General features: G+C 45.7%; 1 protein-coding gene across 1 annotated transcript in view; it reads left to right on the top strand.

Moving 5' to 3' along the window:
• The window catches only part of ADAMTS12 (ADAM metallopeptidase with thrombospondin type 1 motif 12), a 184,340-nt gene that overhangs the window by 52,659 nt on the left and 118,847 nt on the right, over positions 1-12,834 (top strand). Inside the window, exon 3 of the mRNA XM_070411772.1 lies at positions 3,759-3,891. Coding sequence (XP_070267873.1) covers positions 3,759-3,891 — 133 coding nt within the window. The remainder of the gene's footprint in view (positions 1-3,758; positions 3,892-12,834) is intronic.

Raw genomic sequence — 12,834 nt, 5'->3', positions numbered from 1 at the left:
TTCGACTCTGGTCAGGGGCATGTGCCTTGGTTGCGGGCACATCCCCGGTGGGGAGTGTGCGGGAGGCAGCTGATCGATGTTTCTCTTTCATCGATGTTTCTGACTCTCTGTCCCTCTCCCTTCCTCTCTGTAAAAAAAATCAATAAAATATATTAAAAAATAAGTTAGTTATCAAGTGACTAGCACTCTTCCTATTTTCTAGATAGGGAACCTGAGGCCCAGAGGAGTTGCCTGCAGCTAAGAGATGAAGCCAAGTGGTTGGACCGGAGAGGACTTGCTTTCAGTCACCACTGTATATTGCGTTCCCTGTGGATGGTGCTGTGATAAAATACACTGTGCACTTACTGAGGACCCAGCACATGGCAAGCCTTCTGCCAGGCATTTTGCAAGGAGTGTCTCTGATAGTTATAACCCTGCAAATTAAGATAGATTTTTGCCCCATTTTTCAGATGAGAAAAGGAGGGCTCCATGTATTAACTAATTTGACCAAAGATCACACAGCTCAGCTATTTCTATTAAACCTTGTCATAACGTTTTGAGCCTTGTCATTACATTTTGATCTTACAATTTTTTTGGAATCCCTTTCATCCATTCTCAATGAAGGGATATTTATCCTACTACTTGGACTTGGAGCCGCCAGCCAGCAAGTGGGATGTGGTCTTGTGTATATCAGGGCTGTGGCAGGCTCCCCTGCAGACATCAGAGAGGTGTGAGGACGTGCAGGCTGATACTCCACGATCTCCTGGAGACAACTCCCTCTAGAAGTGGAGCCTGGCTTCCAATTCTCCAATTCCTTATGATCACAGCCCCAGTCCCCGGCCCCTGTGGGGACATCCATGTTTCTGGCCTCAGGCAATGGCAGCCCTCTCACAGAGCCCTTGTGCTGCCACACTTGCTCCTGATGACTCATTGAACTTTGGCAGATGGTACATCTTTTATACCTACTTTTGCCTCTTTCAATTCTCTCAAGTCTGAGTGCAGACTGGCTCCTGGTCGTCTTGATCACGAAAAAGAAATGGTTACAGTGAACTGTGACGTTCCTGCAGTTTGCTTTTCTCATCGCCGTCTGAGGAACATGCCTGTGGCTCTCACTCCTTCACTGGTCAGCCAGTCTCCAGAAATATGCAGCTCCATATGGTAGCCATTAACCTTCCATGGCTGTTTACATTGATGTTAATACTTAAAATTAGATGACATTAAAGCTTCGGTTCATCTGTTGCATTGGGCACCTCTCAAATGCTCTAGTGGCTGTTGAATTGGACAGTGCAGATATATAACATCTCCAACATCACAGGACGTTCTGGTTAAAGGAGAGAGATCAATAAACCACGGCCACCCATACCAGGTGTGCAACGCTCTGTGTTTATATGCTGGGAGGGAGAGAGGAGGTGCAGAGCTCAGATGGGAAATCTTCCCACCTCACTGTCCCCCAAGCCAGTGGAAGTCTCTTCATCCCTCTCCTGCCTGGTCCCTGCTCTGTGGGGTCCTGGGGCCAACGGCCCTACTTGCACGTGAGCAGGTGTATTGCTTCCCCTCCAGCTGGTGAGCCACCCAGCTCTCCTAGGTCTCCACCTCCCTTTGGAGAAATATTTAGGCTGATGAGGTGATTTCTGGGCTCATGCTGACAAGGCTGGCCTGGTGGAGGAAGGCAAACAGAAGTAAGTCTTTAGGGAAATGCTTGTTTGGCTTTCAGGCATTCTTACTCATGTTGCTCGTAAAGTAGTTATAATGTTCTCAACTGGAGTCCCATCTGTTCCTTCTGCACCACCTGGGTCCAACACTTGAGGCAGAAGAAATGCCCATAAATCCTTCTTGTTGGTGATTTGTTTTTGTCACGGACATCAATGTTTGGTGAAACATTGGGACCCTGAACCAGCCGTCCCTAAGGAGTTCTTGACTTCAACTTTGCTTCTGTGGAACAAATGAACTTCATTAGCAATAGGCACGCTTCCTGCACGTGTCCCCGGTCTTTGTGTGGGAGTGGAAATCGAACCACATCTCAGCACTGCACGAGTCTGTTTCCAGCTGTTTTGTTGTAATCCGGGTCTTGTCAGTCCTTCCTGTCCCCATGGTCTGTCTTTGGAGGATGATACTGAGAAGAAATGTCTCCCAAGAAATGTCAGCAAATTGGAAGTCAGTTAGCACCACCGTTAGAGTTGGTAGTGAAATCATTACCACCCTGCACTTTAAGGCAGCTGGTACAAGCTTCAGCCCACTTGATCCTCCAACAGCCCTATGAGGTAGGAGGCATCACCCCTCTTTTGCAGGTGGGGCCACCAGGTCAAGGTCTTATAGCTATTGTGATGACTCCCAGTAAAGTGTTCCTTTCTCCCTAATCTCCTCGTTATTAGTGATATTTTAAGGTCAATAAGCAAAATAGGAAGTCAGTCGTGGAAATTTATATGAAGATCTGGTTTTATTACCGGTGCATGAAGCAAACATTTAGGCAAGACACCCAAGGGCAGGTGTGCAGTAGAGAGCAGCCTTCTTTCACGGAGCCCAGTCCTCTCCTGACTGGGCTGCTCAGCTGTCTTCACAGTCCTCTGCAGAGCAGAGCGCCCCGACCTGTTGAGGCATTGGGTGGGGGGAGAGGGCTGTGGGCTTTGGGAGCCTTTCACAGTGTCCCCGATCCCCCAATGTCCCCAGGTTTATTTTGGCAAAATTGAAATTGATTGAACGGCTATATTGACTCTGGAGAGCCTAATACAGTGAAACGATATAAACTCTGAGATCTGGAAAGAGCCTATGACAGATGAGACTGTGAACCAGGCCCTTTTCTAAGAGCTTTGCAGCAACCCTCGACTAATCTCCATCTACCAACTGAGAAACTGAAACTGAGCAAGTCACTTGCCCAAGGTCACATGGTTAATTAGTGGAGGAGCTGGGATTTGAACCCATTTTAATTCCAGAGTCTGAGTTTCTGATCACCTGGAGCAGGTTGTCTAGGGAAAGCCCTGTTCGTTGGTACAGGATTCAGATGCTGAGACTCAAGTCCATCCTAGGAGGCCATCAGGAAAGGCATTTTCTAAGCAGCTCACACAGGCACTGAGAAATTTTCCTAAAGAGAAAAGAGAGATGTAGGCTATGCCACTTCTAGACCTGGCCTCCAAAAAGAGCTACTCATTGACCGGCACGTCTCGAAACCCATGTATGTGAAATGAGAGTGTCCCTTTCCCTCGAGACTGACAGAGGGCTTTCCACTGGAGACACCTGGAAGCCCAGTCTCCGATCAGAGACTTCGTGTTACAGTTCTTTGTTTTCTTGAAAACAGAAAGGATTAAAAACTTCAAGTCAAGCAGCTGTATGAACATGTAGCTGGCCACCCACATCCAGGTCAATAGATGTTCCATAAAGCTGTCAGGTCAGTGGACTGTGGAGAACAGGTAGCAACTCCATAATAAGGCAGCTGGGAAGCACTTTATTTAAATTTATAGATATTCAGCTGTGGGTTTTGGGGGGGAGGGGTTCATGAACCTGCAAAATTATATACTACATTTTGGGTAGATGTGTATATGCTCACTTTTTTCAATAGAGTCTCAAAGGGATCCGTGACCCCTAAACATTTAATTATGACTATGAAGACCTTTCATTACATTACTTCTGTGTAGCTCTTCTGGGAGATCCAATAGCAGCTATGAAAGCATCAGTCTTACGAGTTTAAGGGATCACCATGACCTGTGTCATTTTCACTTTGCTAATTTTCTTTGTGTAGATAAAGAATGGATTCAAATAAGACTTTCTACTGCGTATATTTACAGACTGGATTTTTCCATCTACCACATGGAGACTTTTTCATTGAGCCTGTCAAAGAGCACCCCCAGGCTGAGGGCGAGTACCACCCACACATCGTCTACAGGAGGCGGAGGAAGGAGCCTGCCTGCGGATTACAGGGTATTGTGACTGAAATCTCCTCACTGGGTTGAGGAGTTTGTTTTGTTCTGTTACTGTTTTATTCCAACATGACCTGTTCTTATTTAAATCTGTTGTTTCCTTCCCATTCTGTTGGCAAGACGTATGCACCCTTGTAGGTATAAGTCATTTCAGTTCCCTGTAAGTCCCTTCGTGTTCTTAATGGGAAGGGAAGGGGCAGTTCCTACATCCTTGCCACATTAGTGAAGACACTCCTGTGATATTCATAGTGGTGAATTGGTTTAAAAAAAACAAACACTTTTCTGAACCCTTTAGAGGAAGATTAATGAAAGGAAAATGAATTTCAGTATCAGCAATGTTGTCATACATAAGCATGGAATCGTATCAGACAGCTTGTCATATCTGCATATGGAACGCAGATTTAAGTGTGTGATGATGCTGACGATGTGTGAAGAGAAACTGAAAAAATATCAACACATTATCAGACGAGAAAATTAGCTAAGCCTCTTTCAGGTGCATTTGTTTCTAGTTCACTGAGGTTGGTCCCCGCCCCTAAGCCCCTGGAATGGCCTTGTACTAAACAGTTTCAGGTAGCTTTCAGAGATAAACTGATCCAGGCTATTTCCTCTTTAATGTGTGGGAGATAATAGTTCATACATAAAGTACCACTGGAAATTGGGACATTTTCTTTAATATTGTATAGTTCATCCTTTATTCGGAGATTCAAAAATAATGGGCTAGGGAGACAGTTAATAAAAGGAACGCATGATATTCTTTATGTCTTAAGAATTTGAAAACCATAGACATCAAAGGGAAAATAGGTAGATGATGAAGGAATCGGGGAAGGTGGATTCTAATAGGGTTTAAGGGGGCTCAGAACTTGACCTTTGTCAGCGGGAAAAATGAAAGGAAATGGAAAGAACAGGGGACTTCTCTACAGCCTTCACCCTACCCTATGAGAGATGTCAACCTTCTTGGGAGTTTCTTCTGTAATTTTAGCAGAGTATGTAAGCAACAGAAACTTTTGAGTCTGTGATATTTTCTGTACACAAAAATATGCAGCTGCTTGAATTCCTCAACTTTAGTAGGATACTGCAACTTTGTCCTAAATTAGATAATTTCCTGTCTAAATATCCTTCTAGCAAGTATCAAGAGAAGGAAAGAGATGTATTGTCTGGCTAATTTGACGGATAAAGGAACCAATCCAGATAACTTAGTCTCAATGGGAATTTTTAGGACTCAGTTTATCACTGATCCAATCACCTGGGTAATTACCCAATTTCTGTCCTACATTGGATGGTAGATAACACTTTGTGTGTGCGATTCAATATTTCTTAGATCCCTAGGTAATCAATTTGGCAGAGAGAGTTCCTAGGGCAGTGAGTGGATTTGGCTAGATAATTGCTCTGTGAAGTCAGTTATGCTATTCCTCATCCACCCACCTGGAACACCATCTCTGCCTTATAACTTCATGTTGAGGTAGAGTTGATTAATAACAAATGGAGAAGAGCATATGTTTAGTCATAAAGACAGAGAGATGGATAGGAAAAGAATGGGGTTTACATATGTCATGCTCCCGTTAGGTCTCATACAACACCACAGTTACAACGCTCGCCACACCCTTTTTCATTATTGTCCTTCTAGGCCAGTGATGGCGAACCTTCTGAGCTCGGTGTGTCAGCATTTTGAAAAACCCTAATTTAACTCTGGTGCCGTGTCACATATAGAAATTTGTTGATATTTGCAACCATAGTAAAACAAAGACTTATATTTTTGATATTTATTTTATATATTTAAATGCCATTTAACAAAGAAAAATCAACCAAAAAATGAGTTCGCGTGTCTCCTCTGACACGCATGTCATAGGTTCGCCATCACTCTTCTAGGCCAACCTTAAGACGTACCACTTCCACTTCTATGAAGCCTCCTTGGAGTAGTCCCACCTGGGAACAAATCTGTGCGTTACGGACCTCTCCCTACACAGCTTCTAAAGGAAGCTTGTCCACTTGAACAGCTCTGTTGGAAGGACCTTTGAGAGCATAGCCTCCTTTTTTCTCCAAAGAAGCACTTGTGGTTCAGAGAAGAGAGTGAATTTTTCAAAAGCTTCAAGGTATTTGGTGTTCAAGCTCAGAAGTCAAGGTCCTATTCCATCTTGGGCTTTATGTTCCTTCATGTTTCTTCTTTAACTCTTCCTTTGAATATAAACTTTGTTTGAGCAACAATCTTGAAAGCCCCATTTGAGTAGGAACTCCCTCCCCAAATAGTATGTAACATAACATAATGTTAGGTGCAAAGTAGAAATTCAAAAAATAATTGAAATGAAACGATGAATGATTCATAGCCAAGTAGATGAAACTAGAAAATACGAGCCTCCAGTATATGTAACAGACAGAAGGAAAAAGGAATGGTGGGTTTGTTCGCTGCTCTGGAAGCCTCAACCCTGCTCTTACCATCTCCCTTCCTAAAGTGATCAGTGGGATTAAATGCTGGAATGATAGCAAGAGATTCAAGAATAATCTAATGTGCTGTGAACATTCTTAAGGTATATGTGACATTCGGAATTTTAAAAACTTCATAAATTGAAATGAACTTGGTCTGGCTGCACCAGGTAATTGCAATGTTCGTCCACCACGGTACCTGCAGGGATAATGGCATTAACAGACTGTAGCCATGTCATTAGCCAACATCCAAGTATACCTCGTTCTTAGGTCAGTTGGTGTTGGAGATTAAATTACTGTGATTAGATCAAGAAAGATCACCTTGTGTAAAGCATTCTGTCTTTGTAATGTTCAAAGCAGGAACACCCGTGGTGTTGAAAAAAATATGTATTTTAAAAGTATTCAAGTATTTTAGGAGAGAAAATATATCCATTACTTTCCCCTAAAATATGTCCCTTCAGTTATATTTATTTCCTACATAGAAGGGTACCCAGGAATTCTACCATAATTATTTTATCAATATAACCTAGTTCTTTTTTTCCCTCAGGATTGTATGGTGATGCTATTTTGTTATCGATTTGATCAGTTTGAACTAACATTTCTTAACTTGTATGCTTGTTCTGTTCGTTTTCTGAACCTCGTGTTTGCCAACTCTTGCTAAAGTTCTTGTTTTCTTCAACTTTCTGGTCTCTCTGTTAAATGATGGGAAAATACAGCCTGTCTGAATGAAATCTAGAGCAAATTTCAAAACTTCATTTAATCTTAGCTTTTTCGGCAAGAATGTTTCACACTGGGGCTTGCGTAACTTTTAAATGGAAGTGTCTGGGGGAACTTGGTTTTAGGAAGCGAGGGAAGAAGAGTTAACACTAGTCAGATAGGTCAGGTGACAATAGCAGCAGGGTCAGCTGTGGCCAAAAGGGGTTTAGGCAGGTCAGATCAGAGTTTGGGGTTTCATGCACCAAGACTCTAGGCTAGAAACACAGGGTCAGGTTCCTGGTATGTATTTCTGTGTTTAAAATTCATTCATCTATTCAACGAATATCTATTGGTTATCTTCCGTACGTCTGGTACTCTCCTAGGTTGTGTGGATAAAGTTGAGATAGGTTATGTTCTTGGTCGGGAGAGCTGTCACCCCGGATACAGGACATGGGTAAGCAGCGCCGCAGGCCTGGCCTTATCTTTATAATATGAGGTCTGGCTGAGAAGAGCAATGGAGTCTTAATGCCTGAATTAGATTTTTTTTTTAACTTTTTATCATTCCACATTATGTTTGTGCCGGATGTGTAGCTGTAATTTGTTCATTTCCTTTGCTGTCGTACTCCATTGTGTCTCTTTCCCTTTATCCCCGCTCCTATGAATGAATCTGAATTGCTTGCAGTTTGGGGCTAGTATCCATTCATTATGTTCGACCCTCCTTGTGTGTGTGTGTGTTAGAGCAGAGGTTCACTGGGATGTCAAAGGTATATACATAGCAGTGGAATGAAGTCAATGTCGCGTAGGCTATGTGCATCTATGACTTTACCAGATGATGCAAAATTGCTTCCCAGAGTTGCTGTTCCAAAGCAGTGAACGAGGGTTTCCACGGTTCCATATCCTGTCCACGCCTTGGTACTCTCGCTTTGCCAGTCTGGTAGATATGAAGTGGTATTTCCCCGGGCATAATGTTGAAGCTACGTGTATCCCGTTGTGAAGTTGGGCCCCAAATCTGTGGCTTGTGGCTATTGATTCTCCATGAATTGTCTTCTTCCCTGGACCTGGAAAGCCAAGTTCAGGTTTGCTTACTTGTTTCTTTGTTTTCTAGTTCACTTAGTGCCTAACCTTACTTTCTACCTATGTGGGTCCTAACTTGCCTCTTTTCTCCAGAGCAAAAGTAGGGAGCAGCAGATGCCCCGACCAGCAGCTAGCTTCAGACCTCAATCCGTCTTCAGCCAGAGAAGCAGGACCAGGAGGACAATTGTATTAAGAGGTTTATTGCAGGATATTGCTTCACATGACAGTGGGGCTGGCCAGGCAAATCCAAAATCCGTGGGTGGCCGTTCAGGAAGCACAGGCTACACCTCGCAGGCACAGGCAGGCGCAGCTGAATTTCTTCTGGAAGCCTCAGCTCTGCTCTAAAGGTCTTTCAACTGATTGAATCGGGCCCAGCCCATGATCAAGAGCTTCTTTACCCAAGGTCAGCCGGTGATGGGCTTTGGTTATACCTACAAAATGTCTTCACAGCACCACCCAGATCGGTGTTGGGCTGAATAACTGGGGACTGCAGCCTAGCCAGTTGGTATATAGAAAGGTCATGATCACACTGCATCTTCTGCTTTTCTCTCTAAATTTATTTTTTGTTTTTCTATTTTTGTCTTCTGAATAGTCCCTTCCCCCCCACCCCCCACCTTTTTATGCTTTAAGCATTGGTAGGGGCTTAATACGGGGAGAGTTTTTTTAGAATAGCTAGTCTACCATATTGCAAGAAATCAAAGCCGTGAGCGGGTTTCTTATATAAGTCATCTGGAAATGTTTGAGTTGCCCTTTAAACAGCATGCACAGGCATTAAAGATGAGCAATGTTAAATATTATACTTACATTAACAATAGCTCATTAAAATTAATTAGCATATCAGATCACTAATCTGACACAGGATGGGGGATTGTTTGTAGTTTTGTTATGGTTTCATGGCAATCCAGTTAGCTGAAAATTTGAAGTGACCACCACACTCCATATTGACTCGAAAATGCACTATAAGTTTTCCTTGGTTCACAGCAAACTTCCTTGGTACAGCCTGCCCGAGACTTGCCTTGAATTTCTTGATTGCCTAATTGTCTTATGGTTATAGCCACTCCACAATGATGTACACTTTGCTACGAGGCAGTTAACATTGTAATCGGTGTTCTGCACTGTTTATTTTTGCTTTTATTAGGGTGATGTATGGGTTTTTGATTACCTGCTTTCATAACTGGTGGGAGGTTGGGTAAGTGCTTCAAGCGTTTACCAAAAAGCCTGTTGGAAGGAACTCGGGGAGCTATTTAATGTGTGGGCGGATGGGAGGATAGAATGGTGATGTTTGCTTTGTAAAGTCCAAGACCAAGACTGTAGGAACTCAGAGCACCAGGCAGCTCAGCACACTTGCTCTGTAGCCCGGAGATGCTCACTTATCCGGCCAGAGCCTTTATTCCTTCCCGGGACCTCGCCACAGCGACTCCTTCCTGTGCATTTCCTCAGCGCTCGGCAGTCCCTGCCTTTGTTCCTTGGTCATTTCAGGTGCAAGGTTTCCATCCCCAAGTAGGAAGCAGCTTCCTAGGAGGCATAGCATCTGCTCAGCCTACCTCCTCCAGCTGCTCTGCGCTGAGCACATGCTGTCAGCGGCGAGGGCTGCCTAGAAGGGCAGGTAGAGTTTTGGAAGGGCCGAGAACACAGGGGAGTGATGCTAGGCGGGGAAGGGGATTTGGATCAATCTGAGCAAAGGGACAGTTTCAGTTAAAAGATGGTTCTCTGGTAGGACAGGAAATCCTATGTCTGCAGTCATGTGTTATCTGAGCTGTTAGTTATCTGATCTGTTGCACCCCCCATGACTCTGCAGGGAGATGGACAAGGTATGTTGATGAGTCATAGTGCCTCGCTTTGTCCTTGGTCACTCAGTGCTTCCATCTGCCTTGGGTGGAGACAGGAAGAGACTTACCCTATTTTATTTTTAAATGTATTTTTATTGATTTCAGAAAGGAAGGAAGAGGGAGAGAGAGATAGAAACATCAGTGATGAGAGCGAATCATTGGTCAGCTGCCTCCTGCACACCCCACACTGGTGATGGAGCCCGAAATCCAGGCGTGTGCTCTGACCAGGAATTGAACTATGACCTCCTGGTTCACAGATTGACGCTCCACCACTGAGCCACGCCGGCTGTGCTCCTATTGTTTTCAAAAGAAATTTTATTTTATTTATTTATTTTGAAAGAGGGAGAGAGAGAAACGATTTGTTGCTGCACTTATTTATGCATTCATTGGTTGATTCTTGTATGTGTCCTGACAGGAATCGAACCTACAGCCTTGGCATATCGGGACAGTGCTCTAACCAACTGAGCTACCCGGCCAGGGCTGGTTTATCCTGTTCTGACCAACCTTCTGGCTTCCTCCTGTTGCCCGCAGAGACCTAAGATGGGGTCTGATCTGTCCTTTGCACCTGGTCTGCTCATGCTGGGAGCCACCAGTGGCCCTAACAGGACAGTGATATTGCCCCTAAAAAAATAAATAGCTCAACCTCTAGCTTCAAAGCCCCGTGTGGCAAACAAAGCCCTGGTGTGGTTTTTCTTCTTTTGTCCGTGTCTGCCATAGGCCCACATTACCAAGTCCTGTCGTTTCTGCCTTCTGCGTAGTTTCTAAATTGTCTGCCTTTCCCAGTGCTTTGCTTGCCTCAGCCTCATAACCTTTCACTTGGATTATTTCAAACTCCTCTAATTGGTCTCCCCTCCCTTGACCTCCCCCATTAGAAGCCAGAGAACTATTTCCAGACCACAAATCAGATCGTATCTCTCCCATGCCAGACGCCTGTCAGCCGGCCCCAGGACGAGGCCCCGGTGTTTAATAAGCTGTCGGAATGCCTTCTTGGTGTGACTCCTGCCTGTTTCTCCAGTTTCATCTCTTATCACTCCGGGCACAGCCTGTGCCATACTGATCGAGTTGTGATCCCTCAGAGGAAAGACTGTTCATTTCCTCTCGCCCTTGCACTTAGGTTCCTTCTGCCTGAAACCCATTCTCTCCCAGAGCTCCACTGGCTTTTCTGTGGGACTCCCGTGTGGCTGCCTTTGGAAAACCTTCGTGACTGCCCCTCAGCCTGCATTGGAGGCCTCTCCCGTGACTCTTACACAGCTACTCCCCCTGCCACGGGCTTTGTTATGAATGTCTGTGTCCCTCTCTGGGCAGAAAGCTCAACAGGACAAGAACCATGTCTGCTCATTCACAGGTGTGTCTCCAAGGACGGGCAGAGTTCCTGGCCAGCATAGGACCTCAGAAATGTTGAGCTTACAAGTGCTGAATTCACTATCTACGATGCATTGGTAGCTCATTAGTTGTCGTTTGGTAGCTACTGTATATGCTTATATTTAACCTGTGTGGGTGTCAGTATATACTTACATGTTACCTACATGGAGCCAGTTTAACCCATGAGAATACCCACACTTTCCTGAAGAAAAGGAGTGTCTACAATGAGGCCTTGCTGTTGGGGAGAAATAAGAGACAAGTGTGGCAACGTTTGGGACTTGCGGCCTGAGGCTGCAGCTGAAAATGACTGCTGCGAATTCTTATTTTGGAAAAAAGAAGTGGATGGATGGGTGGGTGGGTGGGTGAGTGGGTAGATGGGAGGATGGATGGACAGAGGGATAGATACATAAGAGCAAGCAAGTGGCATTCATTTACTCAACAAGCTCTCGCCTGTGCCAGGTGCTGTGCTAGGCGACGGGATGCAGTGGTGAACAGGATATCCGCCTAGGCTGCAATGTAGAGACAGGCCTGAGGCAGCCCTCGGGTGGCAAGGGCAGATGTGCTCTCTAGGTGAATAAAGAAGAGCAGATGCCTCGGAAGGTGAGCGGTCAGGGAGGCCAGAAGGCCAGGGCGGCAGCTGCAGCCACACTGCACACCGGGGCCGGCGTCTAAGCCTAGGGCACACATGGTCTGCAGCCTCCAGTGGGGCGTGGGGAACAGATTCTCAGCCATCCACCAGGCCGATTTCTAGCATCCTTGGGGGCCTCCTGTGAGGGCCCCTCCTCTGTGTGGACTGCCCGGGGAGGACTAATGAGCGTCCCTGTCCCAGGCATGCTCTGCACTTTGATGGACGTGGCCCCTAGTTGCCTACTCCCTTCCCTCCTACACTTCCTCTCCTTCTCTACCTCCAAGGTGCTCCTCCATGTGACTTCCTCAGGGCCTTGTACTCACTGTTCCCCCTGTTCCCTCCCTGGAACCTCCTCTCCAAGTTCCTTCCTGGCTCACTCTCTCATACCACTCAGGCTCAAATCACCTTCCTTGGCCATTCTCTAAGACAGCTTTCCCTCGGTCACTTTGTAAACCATTTATCCTGCTTTGTCCCCGTCCGCCCCCCCCCCCCCCCCCCTTACCACTTGTCACCATCTGATGTGATTTTGTCTATTTGTTTATTATCTTACTAGAGGCCCGGTGCATGAATTCATGCACCAGTAGGGTCCTTCAGCCTGGCCTGCGGGATTGGGCCAAAACTGGCTCTCCAATATCCCCCGAGGGGTCCTGGATTTTGAGAGTGCACAGGCCAGGCTGAGGGACCCCACCAATGCAGGATCAGGGCCAGGGAGGGACATGGGAGGTTGGCCAGCCAGGGTGGAACCGCAGGAGGGCCCCAGGTCATGTCCAGCCCATCTTGCTCAGTCCCAATCAGCCGGACCCCAGCAGCAAGCTAACCTACCAGTTGGAATGTCTGCCCCCTGGTGGTCAGTGCACATCATAGCGAGCGGTTGAGTGACCTTAGCATATCATTAGCATATTATGCTTTGATTGGTTGAATGGATGACCGGATGACC

The sequence above is a fragment of the Myotis yumanensis genome, unplaced genomic scaffold (assembly GCF_028538775.1).
Source record: "Myotis yumanensis isolate MYYU_CA2020_CCGP unplaced genomic scaffold, mMyoYum1.0.hap1 SCAF_4, whole genome shotgun sequence".
NCBI classification, from domain to species: domain Eukaryota; kingdom Metazoa; phylum Chordata; class Mammalia; order Chiroptera; family Vespertilionidae; genus Myotis; species Myotis yumanensis.
This window is presented reverse-complemented; position numbering and strand designations above follow the sequence as displayed.